At 39.3% G+C, this 22,242-nt stretch overlaps 1 protein-coding gene across 1 annotated transcript; it reads left to right on the top strand.

Moving 5' to 3' along the window:
* The first annotated feature begins 8,056 nt into the window (after positions 1 to 8,056).
* On the top strand, positions 8,057 to 20,541 carry LOC137634364 (uncharacterized). Its single transcript, XM_068366761.1, has 2 exons — positions 8,057 to 10,930; positions 20,383 to 20,541. Exons 1-2 carry the CDS (start codon positions 8,057 to 8,059, stop codon positions 20,539 to 20,541), a joined length of 3,033 nt encoding a protein of 1,010 aa, XP_068222862.1.
* The last annotated feature ends 1,701 nt before the right edge of the window (positions 20,542 to 22,242 follow it).

Raw genomic sequence — 22,242 nt, 5'->3', positions numbered from 1 at the left:
GAATTTTAAACTGTTTTGTAAAGACCAGTTAAAGTCGAAGTTCAAGGTCGAGTCCTAGGTCAAGGGCAAATAAAAGGTAGAATGCCGGTCATCAACTATACGGCCACAATCTTATTTGTAAAGTAATGAAACTTACGGGAAATTTAAAACTGTTAGGTAAAGCGCTATTAAGGTCGAAAATCAAGGTCGAGTACAAGGTCAAGGTCAAGCAATAGCTCAAATTCTGGTCATCAACCATACGGCCACAATTTTAATCGTAAAATAATGAAACTTGAGGGATTTTAATCTATGTGAAGAGCTGTTAAGGTTGAAGTTCAAGGTCAAGTCCAAGGTCAAGGTCAAGCAAAAGGTCAAATTCCGGTCATCAACCATACGGCCACAATTTCAATCATAAAGTAATGAAATTGGCAGTGATTTGAAACTGTTATGTGAAGAGCTGTTAAGGTCAAGGTCAAGTCCAAGGTCAAGGTCAAGCAAAAGTTCAAATCCCGGTCATCAACCATATAGCCACAATCTAAATTTTAAAGCAATGAAACTTGCAGGGATTTTAGACTTATGTAAAGAGCTATTAAGGTCGAAGGTCAAGGTCGAGTCTTGAGTCAAAGTCAAGCAATGGTCAAATTCCTGTCATCAACCATACGGCCACAATTGTAATCATAAAGTAATGAAACTTGCAGCCATTTTAAACTGTCATGAAAAGAGCTGTTAAGGTCGAAGGTCAAAGTCAAGCAAAAGGTCAAACTTCCGTCATCAACCATCCGGCCACAATTTTGATCGTAAAGTAATGAAACTTACAGGGATTTTAATTCATGTGAAGAGATGTTAAGGTCGAAGGTCAAGGTCGATTCCAATGTCAAAGTTGATTCGAAGGTGAAGGTCAAGCAAAAGGTCAAATTCCGGTCATTAACTATACGGCCACAATTTTGAACGTTAAGTAATGAAACTTACATGGATTTTAAATTATGTGAAGAAATGTTAAGGTCGAAGGTCAAGGTCGATTCCAAGGTCAAAGTTGATTCGAAGGTCAAGGTCAAGCAAAAGGTCAAATTACGGTCATTAACCATACGGCCACAATTTTCGTCATTAACCAAACGGCCACAATTTCAATCGTAAAGTAATGAAACTTGAAGGGATTTTAAACTGTTATGTAAAGAGCTGGAAATGATTAACTGATTCTTGGACAGACACGCTGGTTTCGAGTAATAAGCTGCCATGGAGAAAGTTTGCACTCAAGAGTGTTTTTTCTAGTTTTCGAATGTTTTAACACATACCCTCAGTTCATTATTACTTTTCATTCAACCCTTTTAAGCTCTTCGGAAATGTGTTGTTGTTATTATTATTATTATTATTATTATTATTATTATTATTATTATTACTAGCCAAGCTACAACCCTAGTTGGAAAAGCAAGATGCTATAAGCCCAAGGGCTCCAACAGAGAAAAATAGCCCAGTGAGGAAAGGAAATAAGGAAATAAATAAATGATGAGAATAAATTAACAATATATCATTCTAAAAAACGGTAACAGCGTCAAAACAGATATGTCCTATATAAACTATTAACAACGTCAAAAACGGATATGTCATATAAACTATAGAAAGAGTTGGATATATGACGTTCATGGATAAAATTTGATTTTTTGCTCTTAAACTAAATTTAATATTTGAATATTGGGTTAAATGTATAGGTTATGTTGAAACATATCCTCAGTTTCTGGTACTGGGTTTCATAAATCTGCTCAATACGGATTTTCTACGACAGCCAATGTAGAAGGAAAAGTAAACATCCAACCTAAAGCGGAAAACAAACATTTATGAAAAGAAATGGTTGATTAAATATTATTTTTCTTGGCTCTTGTCAGTGTTGTACAACCTACTTTTAGAGAACCCCAGTTTCTTCATTTAACTTTATGTAATTTTTGTGCTACGAATAGCTTCCCTATATTTCGCCCTATCACTAATACATCAGCCAATTTACGTAAAATTGGTACCCTCTGTAAGTCTTATTGTTTGGCTTAAGAAATGCTTTAAAAGATAGAATTTAGATTACTACAATGTAAATAATTTCATTCTTATAGAATCCGCGATTTACAGAATGACGACATTTTCGTCTTTAAATTAATCAAATTTCCTTTAGAGCATTTGGTTATGTCGCTCGCGTTTTACAGAACCTGGCAGATGCCGTGCATCATCAAAGCTTTCTTTTCCTTTTCCTTTTTTTAATCTTTAGGATACGGATAAGGGTCGAGACAGATCCTTCCCCGAGAACTCCGCCACATAAACTGGGTGATATTGCCAAAGTTTTGTCCAAAAGTTGATAAACAAGTTTGTAGTTTCCAAACTTAACAATAACTGGGATTTCCACCAAAGCTGATTTAAGAAGGAAGTCTACTTGATTACTAACCCTCAAAGTTTTAATGTTTTTATCTGTGTTGTTTCTTCGATCTATAATATCTTTTTTCTTTTTGATGATATGAGGATGAGATGCATTGTTATATGAGCATATTTGTATGTTTCTCCTAGTTTAAGACAGATAAAAAAATATATATTTTATCTTATTATTTACTGTATTAGAATTCTTGGAGGTTATTATAAGGTGACGGTCTAGATTCCCTTCCAAATATAAGGGGAAAAAAAAAAAAAGTGACTTGGGAACTTGCTAGGATTCTAAGAAAACTTTTGGATTGGCAGTGACAGTTCCGTATTGATACTTTTTCAATTAAGTGTTGTAAATTTTTCACGTTTATAATATATATATATATATATATATATATATATATATATATATATATATATATAATAATTCAACTGCATGTACTTGAATATTTGTATAAACATAACTTACTAATATCACTCGTGACTTGGTTACATGAAGACGGACATACTATTAGATAAAGTCTGTAGGAAGTCGCATGAAATCTACTAAACTGGATTATCATTGTGTTTTGTTGTTAAAAATTTGAAGTGGCATTCTTGGATTCTACTTCCAAATCCGATGCTGACGTTGGGTTTGGAGTATATAGTAATGCTTTTAATTGTAGAGGTGCACTTCCTCTAACAGCTTCCACATTTACGGCCGAACTATACGGCATACTAACCGCTGTTGAAAAAATAGCGTTGGAAAAGGGGGTAATTTTACCATTTTTAGTGATGCAAGGAGTTTGCTTCAAGCTTTAGAAGTTTTTAATTCCAGTAACCCTTTAGTTTTACAGATTTTAGAATGGCTTTTTAGCATTGGACTGAGAGGTATAAGAGTTCAATTTTGTTGGGTTCCGGCCCACGTAGGTGTGTCTGGAAACGAGAGGGCAGATTTACTGGCAAAAAAAAAAAAAAAAAAAAAAAAAAAAAAATGCTGCAGCTGAATTGCGACCAATAAGGTGTCCCATTCTTTGTGATGATTGTTTACGACACATTAAGAATTTGGTTTCTGATAATTGGCAACAGCATTGGGATAGTATATTGAAAATAAGATGCGAGAAATAACGAATTTTATATAACCCTGGAAGAATAACATGATACCCCAAAAGTGGAAGACGACTATTTGTCGTCTCCGCATTGGTCACACTCGGATGACATATGAATATCTGCTCTGGCCAATACCAGCCATAAAGCGACGCCTGTTTGGTACCATTGGCACCGAGACATTTGTTGACCGAATGCCCTACTTATAGTAGTGAAAGAAATAGATATCTGTTTGAGGCTCGAGGTGAGGGTGGACATTAAGAATAACAGAATGGGTCCCTAGAAATTGCAAAAGAAAAAGGAGAATGGCGTAGTCCACATTGTCGTTTCTCTATCGTTCATAAATAGTCCATGGATTAATAGTACTGATTTGTAATTATGTCTATAATAGTTTGAACCAATGACAGATGTTCATTATGATGCAATTTATGGTAAGAAAAGAGAGAGAGAGAGAGAGAGAGAGAGAGAGAGAGAGAGAGAGAGAGAGAGAGAGAGAGAGAGAGAGAGAGAGAGAGAGAGAGAGAGAGAGAAAGGGTTCAAACTATTATAGACATAATTACAAATCAATAATATTAATCCATGGACTATTTATGAACGATAGAGAAACGACAATGTGGACTATGATAAAGATATAGATTATATACAGAGATACATCACTGCTTATTTTTGTGGCACCCCACTACTTGTAAAAATGTGCATATTTAAATTTTCAATAGTTTAAGGTTAATACTTATTTTAACGTTGCCATGGTGTTTTGCCACTGTAATTTTTGTGAAATAGAACGGGTGTTTAGTATAAACAGAAAGGAATTACGTCATGTCTGCTTTCTATCAAAATATTTGGGCTAAACTTCGACATTTGGGGTTAACTAAAGTTTATCGAAGAATTTACTGACGTGTATGCGTGCTACAGACAGGTTTATCATCAATATTGAAGTTTGAAAGACACGTCGTTCTAGAAAGATAATTGGATCATTTTACTTCTTAAGTGTTAGATGTACTTACCAGGTACAAGAATCTCCCAAATTTCGTTCCAAATGAAAGAATAATGTTCTGGGACTAATCTAGCATCTATATGAATAATATTTTGTTTCTGACATGTGCCAGGATACTGACGTCAAATGTAAAGACGCAGACCACACAATTGTTTATCATTGCCATCTATTACTTGACCTTGCGTGTGCTCATGTTTTGAAGGACACGTCTCTATTGTCTTTTCATGCAAAAAGTGTTGCTAAACCTTTGGTACGAGTTATTTATAGCTTTAATAATGTTAGTAATAGTAGCAAGAGTAGTGTTACTTCTATTGTTTGCTTGTTACTCCAGTTTTATTCATATTTAAATTTTATTTGTTTTAAATTTTCTAGGATTTATGTTGGCGTATATTACATTTTTAAAAGTATTATATATATATATATATATATATATATATATATATATATATATATATATATATATATATATATATATATATATATTGTTAGTAATGGCGGTCTTTACGCCACCTTTTTTCCAATAACAAAAGACCTCGCCAGCATGGGTCGAAATGCCACGAGTTTGGGACCCTACCCAGAGTCTCACCCCCCCCCCTCCCACCATCCTATACCAGTCTACTCCCCCTGAGATCTCAATTTCAGCTACCTTCTACAAGTCACGTGAGAACATCGAGGTCCCAGGACAAGGGAAGCGAGCTGTGAAGGATGTGGGGATACGAGATCAAGCCTGACCAATAGGACAGCGGTCAGGCCAATCCCCCCTACCCCCCCCCCCCCCAATTGGGGGTCAGGTGGGGTTGATCTACCCAGGGAAAACTGGGGATCACCCTTCGTGAGTCAGCATCCATAAGGAGAACATCTCCTCTTCTTCACTCAACCTCCTTGAGGGAAACATCATCTCTCTTCACCCTCAAGACATCAGGGAGGCAGGACCTCTGTCTACATCTTTCCACAAGGGAAAGAAACCAGAGTCATTTTTACTAAAGGTAAGGTGTCTGATTTTGAGATTCTCAATATCCTTACCCAACCTGCCATCCCTTCATTATCACACCCCATTTTTCCTTATCCTCTAAAGAAAATCCTACCCACTGAACCTTGTATCCTATCCCCCTATACCCAGACCACGTGTGCAGTTTAGTCCTAGTTTTAATACATTCACCCTGTGACAGTGTTGATTCCCATGTGTAACGTTTAAATCCCTAAGCTTTGCATTTTCATTTAATTTGCTTAAAGGTTTTAACCACACGACTTCATCGTGTTCCCAGCCGGTAGAAGTAAGTGTGCTGTTAATAATTCAATTTATTTCCCCCTTCCAGGGAACGTGATTGCTGTGCTGGCGTTTCATCCACGGCCAACCAAACTCCATTCGAAGCTCCTCGTGGCTCAAACTAAAATAGTTATCTGCTGTGCTCCCCTTTCATTTATTTCTATTTAAATATTATTGTAAATACATCTTTTTGTCAGTATTCCTTATATCATTGCTGACTGGCGACCTTTACCATTATTATTTGTTTGTTATGGCCCTTGAGTCCCTTAAGCAAGGCCGGACTCGAACCAGTGGCCCGTAACATATTGGCGACCAAATGCCAGGATTCGCTAAGACAGTAATTTAAAATTAATTTTATCAAAGTCAAATTCCCCCCTTTTTTCTGTCTTTAGCGACTTGACGAACCTCAATTTCATTTTAAGTAAATTATATAATCACTGGAGTTGGAACCGTGGAAGAAAACAGCAAAAGCATTCTATTCTCATTGTTAAAGTTTTGTGTTTACTAGTGCGTGTTCGTACCGCGAACCCTTTTGTTTTGAAAACCGCGTGGTAGATATTAGTCCTGTTGTTTATCAGGATAGCCAACCGCGTGAAAAGAATTTGTGTTCTGTTTTTTTTTTCTTTCTGAGTGTTTATTATCAAAGTGGTTAAAATTTTCATTTATTATATATATTGTGCATTAAGTGAATGTGTTATTTTGTGTTTTTTTTTTTTTAAAAAGTGAAGTGAAACTCACGAAATTTTAGGAAGAAACCGTGGTAGACTAAAACACGTGTTAATTTCCTGTGTTGGTAACCATAAGCGCACGTGGCATTCATTTTTTCAATTTTTCCGTTTGACAAGTAAGGGTATGTAATTTCTTTTTATTACTTTCTCGTGGGATATTATCTTTATGTACATTTTTTTTTGAAGGGGATAATTTTCGTTAGACTGTGTAATATAGTTACCTTAAGATAAAGGACTTATGATGTCACATTTAATTTAAATTTTTTCAGTCAGGGTATAGGATCATTAAGATAAAATATTTGGGAGTGTAATTTATTAAATTCATTTTTTTCTAAAGGGAAGGTATGTAAAGGGGCTGATGTTTTAACGAAGCATTAAGCAATCTCAGTGGCATTGTCTGTTTTATTTTAATTTGTTATACTTTAAGTATAAATACAAAACTTGCTTTAAAGTCACAGAAGTTGCAAGTGGTGGTGTTGCAAGAACGCACCCACACATTCTTACAAATCCATTTTTTTGTTCCTTAAGACTAGCATAGGAGGGTCACACATCGTGGAGATTCCATTTTTTTTCCCTTAAGACTAGCATAGGAGGGTCACACATCGTGGAGATTCCATTTTTGTTCCTGAAGACTAGCATAGGAGGGTCACACATTGTGGAGATTCCATTTTTTTTTCCTTAAGACTAGCATAGGAGGGTCACACATCGTGGAGATTCCATTTTTTTTTCCTTAAGACTAGCATAGGAGGGTCACACATCGTGGAGATTCCATTTTTTTTTTTGTTCCTTAAGACTAGCATAGGAGGGTCACACATCGTGGAGATTCCATTTTTTTTCCTTAAGACTAGCATAGGAGGGTCACACATCGTGGAGATTCCATTTTTTTTTTCCTTAAGACTAGCATAGGAGGGTCACACATCGTGGAGATTCCATTTTTTTTCCTGAAGACTAGCATAGGAGGGTCACACATCGTGGAGATTCCATTTTTTTGTTCCTTAAGACTAGCATAGGAGGGTCACACATCGTGGAGATTCCATTTTTTTTCCTTAAGACTAGCATAGGAGGGTCACACATCGTGGAGATTCCAATTTTTTCCTTAAGACTAGCATAGGAGGGTCACACATCGTGGAGATTCCATTTTATCTTTTTTTGACTAGCCTAGAGGGTCACCTACTGTATAGTTGTGATTCCAACTTGTTTTGTCTAGCATAGAGGTCCACCCATAAAATTAGCAAAATGACTGCTGCGGAAATTCAGGACTTTGTGGCCCTTGCAGAGCGACAAGGTTACGAAGGAGAGGCATTGCAAGGCTATGTGCGGGAGCTTGTGAATGAGGCCCGGAGGAAAGCCGAGCAGGAAGAGTTTGAGAAGGAGAGAGAGCGAGAGCATGAATTGAAGATGCGGGAACAGGATATCCAGCTAGCACGGCTAAACAGCCCTCACCCCAACGGCACTCAAAATGGCCAAAGCTTCCCCTCCATGCCTGTCCACACACTCATTCCTCAGTGGGACGACAAGGATCCTGTGAGGTGGCTAAATGAGGTGGAGTCCGTGTTTAAGACGTGTGCCGTAGCGGAGGATATGAAGGCCCTACTACTGTCAAAGCATATGGCGGGGAAAGGGAAGAATGCGCATGCTGCGCTCCCTGCCGATAAACAGGGTAGTTTTGAGGCCGTCAGGAAGGCCTTGATTGAGGCCTATAAACTAAGTCCTGAAAATTGGCGCCGTCAGTGGCGTAGGCTCACCAAGTCCCCCACGACATCTTGGTCTGATTGGGGTTTTCAGAAGGATAGGCTCAATACCCTTTGGGTCGAGGCTGCAAAGTGCACTTCTTACGACAACCTCCTAGAGCTCTTCAAAATTGAGGACTTCCACAGGAACGCCCCACCGGCGCTCTCAATTTACATATCTGAGAAAAATCCAGCCACGTTTAGAGCATGCTGCGAGTATGCTGATGAGTACGAGCTAGTCCGGTTCAACTCGGGGCCCCCCAGCTCAGTCCCATCGGGTAAGTCTAAGCCCCGGCAAAATCCGATCTCCCCTACCAAGTGTGGCCATTGCGGGAGATCTAACCACTTGGAAGCCAACTGTCGGCTGAAGCTATCCGGTCAGTCAACTGAGTCCACGAAGCAGACGAATAAGCCCAAGGTTAAGGTGGCGAAGCCGAACTATGCCAGTGCATACTGCGAGGTATGTAAGTGCTACGGACACACAAAGAACTACTCACTATGTCCCAGCAAATCCTCAGCCTCTTCTCCAGCTGCCCTCTCAATCTCTATCCGTGAAGCTCCCAAAAGACAGCCCGCTGTTGGGGAGATCACAGTAGCTCTGCCTCAAGGAGACGGCTCTCCGCAGTCGGTCAGAGCATTACAGGATACCGGTGCAGACGTTTCACTAATCTTATGGCACCAGTTGCCTATCGGTGCCAAAGTTCAGCAGGATAATCGCATGACAGTCCGTTGGATCGAAGGAGTCACTAAGGATCTTCCTACTGTGGAGTTGAGAGTGACCACGCCCCAGCTCAGCAAAAGGTGCAGGCTAGGGGTAGTGAGCGATCTCGGACATGAGGGCTATGACTTGCTCTTGGGACAAGACCTCCTAAGAGGCATACAGCGTGTGCCCCTCAGGTGCATGAAAGCAGTTGAGCCGGAGCCCGAGACTGAGAATGCCCCTCCTGAAGAAGACAAATGGCTAGCTGACATTGACCTTGGAGAAGTACCTTGGCTAAGTGAGGTGGCGCGAGAGCCCTCCTCCTATAGCAATGAGTCTGAGCCTCGTACCCCGGAAACCTATTCGGAAGGAGCGGTGCTGCTCACCACCACAGGGAATGAAGCTAACCCAAATACTAGCCCAGGGGTCTCGGGGGAGTCTGAGGGAGAAGCGTCCATTTCCCCAGAGGACCTCGGGAGTCGGACGGAGCTTATCAAATCTCAGTTGTTGGACGAGACGCTGAAAACCTACAGGGAAGCTGCTTACTCAGACGAAGCAGAGATGACTAACCTCTCAAAGGAGAATTTCCTGCTGAAGGAAGGGGTGCTCTTCAGAGTCACCCGAGGCCCTCACGATCCTGCAGAAGCCCTTTGCCGGCAAGTAGTTGTTCCCCGTAATCTCCGCTTGGTGGTGCTACGTATGGCTCATGAGGGATTGGGAGGACACTTTGGTGTGAAACGCACTACCCACCTGATCCAGCCTCATTTCTTCTGGCCGGGATTGCAGAAGAGTGTTAAGGCTTACGTAGCTTCCTGCCATCCGTGCCAAGTTGCCGGTAACCCAAACCAGGTGGTGCCGCGGGCTCCTCTCCAACCCATTCCATCTGCAGGTATCCCCTTCCATGATGTACTAGTGGATTATGTGGGTCCCCTGCCCCGTAGTAAGCGTGGAAATCGTTTCTTATTAACCATGATTGATCGGTTCACGCGCTACCTCGAAGCTGTACCGACCAGGTGCGCCAATGCCAGTCATGCTGTCAGGGGCCTGACACAATTTTTTTGTAGGTTTGGGTTCCCAGCCACAGTCCAGTCGGATAAGGGCTCTCACTTCATGGCAAGAGAGTTTAAGGCAGCAATGGAGTACCATGGTGTCCACCACCAGACCTCTACGGCATATCACCCAGAGAGCCAAGGACTCGTGGAGCGCTCCCACCAAACACTAAAAACAGTCTTGACGAAGTTAGGGGAGGCTGGCTCTTCGGATTGGGAGGAGAACTTGCCTTACGCTCTGTTCGCCCTCCGCCAAGCACGCTCAGAAACCACAGGATACAGCCCTTTTGAGTTGTTGTACGCTCACTCCACACGTGGGCCACTTGACATACTCTATGAAGCTTGGGAGGACTCCTCCAAGGCCTCCTGGGTGGAAGAGCTGCCAGATATACAGGCTAAGATACGAACTGCCTGGGAAATTGCCAAGGCTTCCGAGGCGAAGGTACAGGGCATCACAAAAGGTCACGTAGATCGTAAAGCCCAGGATCAAAGTTTTGAGGTGGGAGACCAAGTTCTGGTTCTCCGCCCAGGGGAACAGAGACCGTTAAGCACAAAATTTACGGGCCCTCACAAGATTCTTGGGAAGAAGGGTAAATTAAATTACCTAGTGGATTGTGGCATAAGGCGAGCCAAGTGGCTCCATATCAACCTGCTTAAGCCCTATCAACAAAGGGCCAATGTGGTGGGTACTGTTACCCAGGTCCACTCACCCGAGAGCAACTCCGAGGTCCTGGCCAACTTTAAGCTGGTCACCCCTGTGTTGGACACTGTTAAGAGGGATATTGTCAAGAACCTCCTGCTACAGCACCCACAGGTAGTGCGAGACACACTGGGTCACACCCAACTACTAGAACACAAGATTGACTTGGTCCCAGGAACGTGTCCGATCCGCCAGAATTATTATCGGTTAAACCCCCAACGGGCTGAAAGGGTATCGGAACAGATAAAATTGCAGCTCAGCTTAGGTCTCATTGAGGAAAGTGAAAGTCCATGGGCATCACCGGTGGTCCTAGTGCCAAAAGAGGGAGGGGGGGATAGGCTATGTATAGATTTCCGCAAATTGAATGCGGTGACAAAACCTGAGTCCTACCCACTCCCTCGCATCGAGGATTGCTTGGAGAGCTTAGGTGAATCACCTTATCTAAGTAAGATTGACCTAGAAAAGGGCTACTGGCAGGTACCACTGGCAGAGGAGTCGCGGCCACTGACCGCATTCATAACCCGAGATGGACTTTACCAGTGTCGAGTAATGCCTTTTGGTCTTAGGAACGCACCCAGCTGCTTCCAGAGACTCATGAACAAGGTACTAGCGGGAATTTCCAACTGTGTGGTCTACCTAGATGACATCGTCATTTTCTCCAAGGCCTGGGAAGAACACCTCCAAACCCTAGGGAAGGTGCTGAGGGCCCTCCAAAAGGCAAATTTGGTCATCAACCTCAAAAAATGCACGTTTGGCGGGACTGAGATTACCTACCTGGGCCACCAAGTAGGAAGGGGCAAAATAATGCCCAAAGATGCAAATATCCGTGCAATACAAGAGATGCCCTACCCTAGGACTAAGAAGGAAGCCCAACGATTCCTGGGGATGGTACAGTACTTCCGGAGGTTTGTGCCCAACTTTTCTCAGGTAGCCGCTCCCATCACAGACTTGTTCAAAGGAAAAAAGCTGTTCTGCTGTACGGATGAATGCCGGGCGGCCTATGACCACCTAAAAGGCATTTTAATGAGCCGTCCCGTGCTCCGTGCACCAGATTACACTAAACCTTTCGCTCTCGCTGTGGATGCCAGTGACATAGGGGTGGGAGCTGTCCTCCTGCAAGAGGAAGATCAAGTCCGACACCCTATTGCATACTTCTCAAAGAAACTGAACCCTGCTCAAACTAGGTACAGTACTATTGAGAAGGAGCTCTTAGGCATGGTCTTGTCACTGAAGCATTTCGAATCATATCATGCTGACCATGAGTTCCCACTCACAGTCCTCACAGACCATAACCCTCTGACTTACTTGACGCAGTTCCGAAATAAGAATAAGAGACTCATGAGGTGGTGCATGGACCTCCAAGACTACAATTGGAAGGTCGAGCACATAAGAGGCACAGATAATAAAATAGCAGATGTCCTCTCCAGGCACTAGTGCTCAGGGCACAGTGCCATAACCATAGCCTGTAGTCATAGTAAGTAGGTAAATTTAGTTTGTATGAAAAAATATTTATTGGCCTTGGTGTCTCCCCAGGTAGATAAACTTGAGGAGCCATCTTGGCATCATTATTTGCATTGAACTTATTTTCATGTATTTATTTTATCCTTTTTTTTTGCATATATGCCAATTTTCTTTAATCTTATGCCTACCACTGCACTAGGTCACTTAACTCTAACCATTTTTTTTTTACATTTAAATTTTCAATTTTGCAATTTTTAATTTTTTCAGTTGCTGCCTCACAGCCAGCATACTTATTTCTATGTGGCACTTAAAGTTAATTTACAGTCAAAATACTGTAAAATGATGACCCTAGTTGCAGCTTAGATATTTATCCATTATCGTGGTGAGACTCACTGAGGGAGGAATCATTAAGGCTAGTGGCTTCAGACCTTGCTTGCAGAGTTCTTGTCCTGTTTTAGGACAAAATCTCTGCTAAAATGGGGGGCTGTTAGTAATGGCGGTCTTTACGCCACCTTTTTTCCAATAACAAAAGACCCCGCCAGCATGGGTCGAAATGCCACGAGTTTGGGACCCTACCCAGAGTCTCACCCCCCCCTCCCACCATCCTATACCAGTCTACTCCCCCTGAGATCTCAATTTCAGCTACCTTCTACAAGTCACGTGAGAACATCGAGGTCCCAGGACAAGGGAAGCGAGCTGTGAAGGATGTGGGGATACGAGATCAAGCCTGACCAATAGGACAGCGGTCAGGCCAATCCCCCCTACCCCCCCCCCAATTGGGGGTCAAGTGGGGTTGATCTACCCAGGGAAAACTGGGGATCACCCTTCGTGAGTCAGCATCCATAAGGAGAACATCTCCTCTTCTTCACTCAACCTCCTTGAGGGAAACATCATCTCTCTTCACCCTCAAGACATCAGGGAGGCAGGACCTCTGTCTACATCTTTCCACAAGGGAAAGAAACCAGAGTCATTTTTACTAAAGGTAAGGTGTCTGATTTTGAGATTCTCAATATCCTTACCCAACCTGCCATCCCTTCATTATCACACCCCATTTTTCCTTATCCTCTAAAGAAAATCCTACCCACTGAACCTTGTATCCTATCCCCCTATACCCAGACCACGTGTGCAGTTTAGTCCTAGTTTTAATACATTCACCCTGTGACAGTGTTGATTCCCATGTGTAACGTTTAAATCCCTAAGCTTTGCATTTTCATTTAATTTGCTTAAAGGTTTTAACCACACGACTTCATCGTGTTCCCAGCCGGTAGAAGTAAGTGTGCTGTTAATAATTCAATTTATTTCCCCCTTCCAGGGAACGTGATTGCTGTGCTGGCGTTTCATCCACGGCCAACCAAACTCCATTCGAAGCTCCTCGTGGCTCAAACTAAAATAGTTATCTGCTGTGCTCCCCTTTCATTTATTTCTATTTAAATATTATTGTAAATACATCTTTTTGTCAGTATTCCTTGTATCATTGCTGACTGGCGACCTTTACCATTATTATTTGTTTGTTATGGCCCTTGAGTCCCTTAAGCAAGGCCGGACTCGAACCAGTGGCCCGTAACAATATATATATATATAATATATATATATATATATATAATATATAATATATATATATATATATATATGTGTGTGTGTGTGTGTGTGTGTGTGTGTAAAGAGAACTCTTTCAAGTGTACCTCACTATTATTCCTTCATTTGATACTTACATGATTAGTTTTCTTTCTATAATTTTCCTCGTTTATCTGTTTTTACACTACAACAAATGTTTACTGAATCGTTGATGAATTACTTCGAGTAGTTCTGATTTTTTTTTTCAATCTTTTGATGAATCTGAATGGTGTTTAGATTAATTCCTCTGTTATATATATACAGTATATATACAATATATATATATATATATATATATATATATATATATATATATATATATATATATATATATATGTGTGTGTGTGTGTGTGTGTGTGTGTGTGTTGTGTGTGTGTTATAAACATTAAGCTCTTACCAATTTGACTACGTGAGAGACTCCCATTCATGAATAATGTTGCGACTAAATCCACATTTTCTTCCATTTTTTCCTTAATCACCAATATTAGAGGTACTAGAATCGATGACTTACGTTTTGATAATACTAGCTTTTTCAAGGAGGAAACAGGAGTTATTTATCACTAACTTTCACTTTGATGACCTAAACCTTTTTTATCATTCTACCCCTGAAAGCGTTTTCTGGTCTTTATTTGTTAGTTATTACTTGGAAATTAACAAAATTCTTGAGAATTAACAATGTACACAATTTAATCAGAGGAACTTATAAACTTACATCAAATATTTATGTAGGAATTTCATTGCTTCTGGTCAGTAATTCTATTCGTTTCAGTACTGAATCAAACCTTGATTATTTGTTTTAATACTCAATCAAGAGGTGATTGTAAGTCTTAAGTATTGAGTAAAGAGACTCAAACACATGTGTTTCTGTTAATGTTTACTTAAAAATTAAAAGTTCTCTCTCTCTCTCTCTCTCTCTCTCTCTCTCTCTCTCTCTCTCTCTCTCTCTCTCTCAAAACTAAATTTACATAGGAAGAAAAATTACGCTTAAAGAGAAGAATTTCATAGGTTAAGGAAGAAAAGGATAATATAATTTAGATTGATGCTAGATAAAATGGAGGGTGGGGAAACAGAAAACTCATTCTTACAGGGGTAGAGAGATTTAGGGCTTCTAATCGGAAAGAGAGAGAGAGAGAGAGAGAGAGAGAGAGAGAGAGAGAGAGAGAGAGAGAGAGAAGGTATATTGAGGCATATTAACAGGATGCTATGCTGTAAAAATTATATCTCCTATAACCGGCGAGAAAACAAGTCGGATTGAATTGACAGTGAAAAACAAAAATAAATAAAAAAGCAGTGTTATTCAACAAAGAAAATTCTCTCTCCCAACCCCTGGCTTTGAGCAAGTACGGCATGTTCTAACGATTCTGCATTTTTGTCATACAAAGGAAAAGCAAAATAAAAAACTTGTAAGTACCGAGAATTTAACTTGGCAACGTAAGAGGTCAATTTCTTTTAAAAGGGGAGTAATTATTTCCTCCCCAAATATAAAAGCAGATTTAATTATGCTGGAATATTTGTGCAGTGGAAATCCTTATATATATATATATATATATATATATATATATATATATATATATATATATATATATATATATATATATATATATATATATATATATATATATACTGTATATATATGTGTTAAAATCTGATATAAATTTTAAAATATTCTGTATCAAAGATGAACATCCCAAGCTTAGGAAATTTTTTTAAAGATATCAATTACATAAAACCATTGAATTGAAAGGAATTGATAAAAGGACCTATTAAAGAAAGACTTTAGCTCTGGGAACGAGAAATAATACTTTTGAAAGCAAAGTTGATTTGACCGTCTGAGGAATGAAATATGCTAACATTAAGAGAGCTCGGGTGAAGATAGGCAAGCTAACAGGGACAGAGTGAAAGACAGATATTGACAGGGACGGACAGATCGATGAATCGAAAAGAAAAGAGGCAACTTGAGGAGAAGGGGAAAGGTTCAAAATAGTGACGGAAGGTTAGAGGGGCGAAGGCAACTATAAAATGCGGTAAACATGGGTAAAGAAAATATGTGAAAATCTATTGTTGTTTAACAAATAATGCCGAGTTTATAGTGATAAATCTAGCTTTTAATAAGATTGAATAGATTATAGAATAAGGCAAAAAAGGCAGAAGGTTAAGAAGTAGACTGACTGGGAAAGGAGACATTTTTACTTGACGCTAAAACACTTAATTTATTTCTTAGAAGATACAAGAAATTATGTGATAATGCAACTGCTTTGAAAAAAGGGAGTCAAGAATAAAAGGGCATAACCACTGTACCTCTCTCCCTCTCTTAATATGTCTTATCCTGAGTCTATTTGCTTTCATTAAGCATTTCGTTGAATTCTGCCTGCGGTAGGTGCCTTACTTCCCTCTCAACTCGCCAACACCCGCCACCCCCCCCCCCCCCCCCTCTCACGCAAATATGAGTTGTGTCTAGAGGTAAATATGGACATTGTGCCTTCTGACTGAACATTACGGTATGATGTGCATATGAAAAAGCTCCTGTGTGCGGCGTGTGTGCGCGTGTGCGTTCACCACTCGAGGAACTATTTTATGAAGGTATTTCCATCAAGTGGTTGAGATGTACATCTGCAAGTTTGATCTCTCTCTCTCTCTCTCTCTCTCTCTCTCTCTCTCTCTCTCTCTCTCTCTCTTTGAATCTAGCGAGTGGCCATAAACAACTGGAGTAAGTTCTGGAAATATAAAAAAGAGGAATAGAGAGATTAATTCAGGTAAAGGTACCTTCGTATTAAAAAAAGAAGCTTCAATGACTAACTAATTATAGAAAACGGTAATGCACGGAAAATTATATACCATTGAAACAAAATAAACCAAAAGAAACAAAGAACGAAAACTTTCGAATGGAGAGAAGGGGACTAAAGGAGACCAATATGTAGATAGACCGAGGGTTGTTGCCAGAGAAGTGGTAGACTGAGGGTAGATGAAGGAAAGGGAAAACATGGATCGCTAGGAACACAGTCAATACTATATCCCTTTTTTACGCATTATTTTTCAAATTCTTTCGTAATTGTTGGTTGTTTTTATTATACTCTTTATTATTGGTTTTCCCAATTCATTTCATTTGTTTTTTTTTTCCAAATTTCCCAGGATAATGTTTTTATTTTGTCTATTACTCGCACTGTAAATATAATAAAATTTTATGATGATTCTCTCTCTCTCTCTCTCTCTCTCTCTCTCTCTCTCTCTCTCTCTCTCTCAAAACACACACGCATATATATAAATATATATATATATATATATATATATATATATATATATATATATATATATATATATAGGTAGATATAGATATATGTGTACTTGTTGGTTTAGAAATCACCAAAGCTGAAACGCGATGAGCATAAAATATGTATTATAGCCACGAAAGGAAAAGTGAAAAGACTTGATTAGAGTTAGTACTTTCGTCTTATTATTATTATTATTATTATTATTATTATTATTATTAATTGCAAACTTCAACCCTAGTTGGAAAAGCAGGATGCTATAAGCTCAAGGGCTTCAACAGGGATAATAGCCCAATGAGGATAGGAAATAGGGAAAAAGATAGAATAGTGTGTCTGAGTGTACCCTCAAGCAAGAGAACTGTAACCAAAGAAAGTGAACGACCATGGTACAGAGGCTATGGCACTATCCAACACTAGAGAACAATGTTTTGACTTTGGAGTGTCCTTCTCCTAGAAGAGCTGCTTACCATAGCTAAAGAGTCTCTTCTACTCTTACCATGAGGAAAGTAGTCACTGAACCTCTACACTGCAGTAAGTAGCCCCTGGAGTGAAATTTTCGGTTATCCTAAGTTATGTCAGGTATGTGAGGAAAGAGTAGAGTGTGTAAAGAATAGGCTAGACTATTCGGTGTATGTGCAGGCAAAAGAAAAGTAATCCGTAACCAGAGAGAGGGATCCAATGTAGTACTATCTGGCCAGTCAAATGACTCAATAGCTCTCCAGCGGTAGCAACTCAATGGGTGGCTGATGCTTTGGCTAACCTACTATCTACCTTGTGAGTTCGTCGATGTCACTAATAGTACGAAAGTACTAACTACAAGCAAATCTTTTCGTTTTTTTCTGTCGTGGCTATAATATATATATATATATATATATATACGCACTCGGAAATCAACTTTTTCCATTCGAATTCGATACTATACTATCAAAGAGAGAGAGAGAGAGAGAGAGAGAGAGAGAGAGAGAGAGAGCGAAGGCGTAAGTACGGAATAAAAGTAATTTCCGCTAACTTCCGCTAGATAAACATTGAGGCGACATATCCTAATATTGACCGAAGGATTCCCTAATGACAGAGGCACAAAGGGACCACCTCTCTCTCTCTCTCTCTCTCTCTCTCTCTCTCTCTCTCTCTCTCTTTGAGTGACCCTCTATATGAGCACTTTCCGGAAGGATATGGGGGAGGGGGGGTCGGAACAGCATATTCAGAAGGTAAGATGATTTGGGGGAAATTAAGGATAACTGAAGGTTAAGTCCTCTTGGGCAATTTGTTTCCTGGATGGTTCGTGGCTTTTGAAACAAAGACGAGATATTGTGGCTAAATAACGCAGACTTCAGTGCTCAAGTGGTTTAGATTCTATTAGTTTTTTTTTTTTTTTTTTTTAAATAAAACCATGAACTGGTAATAAATGTCATTATAGTTACTAAGAACTTTTAATCCTCAAGCCACTGTTATTTTTTTAAAAAGTGTATTTATCGTTATTTTTATTTAAGTAAGCAAAAAACCTGACTTATTTTGTAATTTTGAAGGCTCTTCTGTTGTTGTTTGTCGTTGTTTTTATTTATGGGTAGAGTGCTTAAAATATCTACCATAGGATACTACTTGAAATCCTTTATTCTTCATCTGATGAATCCTTAGGATGAAACCCCGTCTCAGGCGGAACATGGCGTCTTCGTTAGGCGTATGAAATTAATGTTTTTCACGCTCTTTTATCGTCTAGGTACTTGATTAATTGAATTAATTGCTGTGCGTAGTATTTCACGGTGAGGGGACACGTAATGCTGAAGGTAATTGATTACGAAACTCGTCTGTAATGACGTCATCTGGCGGGAGTTAATTACAAGCTTAGGCAGAATGTTCTGTGGTCTTTGAAGAAATGAGGTCGTTGATTAATGTTCGCTCGTGTCTACATGGCGGGAGAGACCTTGTGTAGCCTTTTGCCAGTTACATGGCGATAATAGATGGATAATTTAAAGGGTAAGTAGGAATGCGTAGGGAAAATGTTATCATCTTTCTATGTTATATTTCACTGTACAATTTGGAATATGTAGGAACTGTCATGCTGTAAGTGGTACAGAATACTGTAGTCACCAATTTTTTTTCACAATAAATTCATTCAGTTGCATTTTCCTCTTCATAAGCTGGATGTAATTCTTGTTATTAAGTATTGTCACAAGAACACTACAAATAGCAGTTTTATGATACTGTAATAAATATTGGGCGGCCTCTTCCATCGTAACTTTGGTTGCTGGAAAGGGCACAGTATGGAATGTTATAGTTGAGTTGAGTTGAAGCATGCTTTAATATATATATATATATATATATACTGTATATATATACTGTATATATATATAATACAGTATGTATATATATATATATATATATTATATAAAATAATTCACAATGTATGAAATTTATTTAACTTTCGAAGGGACCATCTCCCTTCCTCGTCCCTTCGAAAGCTAAATAAATTTAATTTTTCATACATTGTGGGTTAATTTATTTATCACAAATACACGGGAAAATTATGTATTTTAATATATATATATATATATATATACATATATATATATATATATATATATCGAATGTATGTATGTGTGTATGTATGGGTATAGAATCTAATTACGCTCAATTTATTAAATTGTGTGCAACTTATTCAATTAAAAGCATTTTGTTGCTTCATTGTATGGTTGTGCATAGTCACTTGTTTTCTTGTAGAATGATACAGTTTGACAAATGTAACTAAATATGTTAGATATTAAATGTACTAAAATTATATTATATTCTATAGGCTACACGATTTCCATGTTAGAACCCGTTTCTTATCAGAATTTGAGAAAACCTTTGTATTATGTATATCAGATTGTTTCATTTGTTATTTTCCAATATATGTTTGAGTCAATCTCTCTCTCTCTCTCTCTCTCTCTCTCTCTCTCTCATGGGAGTTCGAGAGAGAGAGGAGATTTTTAATACCTCTTGATGATTTTTCTTTTTTTCATTGACAGTTTTATCCCATTTCGTGGGAATCTTATTCAGTAATGATCTTGAAATGTTTTCAACTAGTTTCCTTTTCTATTTCTTCTCTTCCTTCTTTTTTCTACTTCCTGGTGTCTTTGCAGAGCTCGAAAGAAGGGGGTGAGGTTTAATAAGAGTCATTTTTCTTGTCACGCCAGAGAGAAATGGTAGAAATGACTGCGCATTTTCACATCGCGTCCTGTAGATAGATAGTCGTGCTTCCGGCCTGGGGGAAATGACTTCAAGAGTATGCTCCACCTCCCATTCCCACTCCCTTATTTCTCAGTCCACTCCGCTGTCATCCCCCCCTACCTCTTTTCCCCTGGCCCCATCTCTCCACATCTATATTTCCAGGCTGTCAATATCCTCTGTCATTTGGGAACCTTATATTTTTCACAGAGAATAATGATACAGTTCCTGAACTACTTTCGTGCCACTACTGTTGAACGGCGAATACCTTTCTGCCCCGAACTGAATTATACACAGTTGCGAGGATTTGGTAAATTAGCCGGGCGTGAAACCTGGATGCGTGACAGTGTTGCAAGGTTTTCTAAATGAGAAAAGGCCAACTTCTAATTAACCGCAGCTTTAAAAGCCCAACCCATTAGTAGAAGAAGACCAAAAATATAGTATTTAAGGCTTACTTTTTTCTCATGATATTACTAAAGGCCAACCAATTTCTAAAAGGCCAAATTTGAGTTTTTTAGCCCTGAAAAAAGGCCAACTTGGCAACTCTGATGTGAGAGCAAGCTTGCCTAGGCTTCTGGGCGCGAATTGCAGATCGTTCACCTCTTTTATCTCATATCCATTCCATATTATCCCAGATTCGACGCATGTGTTGGATATCCTTCACGGTTATACGTTCATTAAGGCGCATAATTTCAAGGAAACTTTGCCCATTCACTCGCCCCTCCGAAATTCCAGTCAAATATCTAATCTAAATATTTTCCCCGCTTCAAACTTTTCCCGCCACCAGGGTTACGCATCCTGTTCACGAACTCGTCCGCCTTGCCAGTGTTTCCTGCGTTATCGTTCTTGCACCTTTTTCATCACCATCAAGTTTGTGTGCGTGTTCGTCTTTCTCTCTCATTCTTTTTTTTTATCTCTATATTATTATTTGTATTCCATTTCGTTTACCATTCCCCTGGTAGTCAGTTTTCACATTAGAGTAATTTATACAAAATTTTCTCTTCATTTCTCTGTTACTGGTTTTCATTACAGGTAGAGATAATCGAAATTTTACTGAAGAATATCTCTCTCTCTCTCTCTCTCTCTCTCTCTCTCTCTCTCTCTCTCTCTCTCTCTCTCTCTCTCTCTCTCTCTCTCTCTCCAAAAAAAAATCAATGAAATTTTTGCTGTTTTGACGACTTCTTGCCATCAGGGTCTGAAGCTGGAAGCAGCCGCTATGGATTTTGTCTACAAATTTACTTATTCAGCGTAACGAAAGTTAATTATTGCTCTATGCTATGCACTATAAAAGGGCAAAGAAGTGTATATTTAAATCGTTTTTATTGTAGACCATGCCATGTATAAATATATTTATATTTATTATTATTATTATTATTATTATTATTATCATTATTACTTACTAGGCTACAACCCTATTTGGAAAAGCACGATGCTATAAGCCCAGGGACTCCAACAGGGAAAATAGCCCAGGGAGGAAAGAAAACTTAAGGAAAAATCAAATATTTCAAGGAGAGTAACATTAAATTAAATATCGCCTATATAAACAAGAGGATGAGAAATAAATAAGTGTGCCCGAGTGTACCCTCAAGCAAGAGATCTCTAACCCAAGAGAGTGGAAGACCATTGTACAGAGGCTATGGCACTACCCAAGACTAGAGAACAATGTTTTGATTTTGGAGTGTCCTTCTCCAAGAAGCGCTACTTACCATAGCTAAAGAGTCTCTTCTACCCTACCAAGAGGAAAGTGGCCACTGAACAAATACAGTGCAGTAGTTAACCCATTGGATTTAGAAGAATTGTTTGCTAATCTCAATGTTGTCAGTTGTATGAGGAGAGTGGAGAATATGTAATAAATAGGCCAGACTATTCAATGTGTGTGTAGGCATAGGGAAAATGAACCGTAGCAAGAGAGAAGGATCCAATTTAGTACTGTCTGGCCAGTCAAAAGACCTCATAACGCTCTAGCGGTAGTATCTCAACGGGAGCCTGGTGCCCATAAGATGAGAAACCTAATCTTATTTTCAGAGAGAGAGAGAGAGAGAGAGAGAAGGTTGGTGTCGGTTGACAGTT

Source organism: Palaemon carinicauda, chromosome 44, assembly GCF_036898095.1.
Source record: "Palaemon carinicauda isolate YSFRI2023 chromosome 44, ASM3689809v2, whole genome shotgun sequence".
NCBI lineage: Eukaryota > Metazoa > Arthropoda > Malacostraca > Decapoda > Palaemonidae > Palaemon > Palaemon carinicauda.
This window is presented reverse-complemented; position numbering and strand designations above follow the sequence as displayed.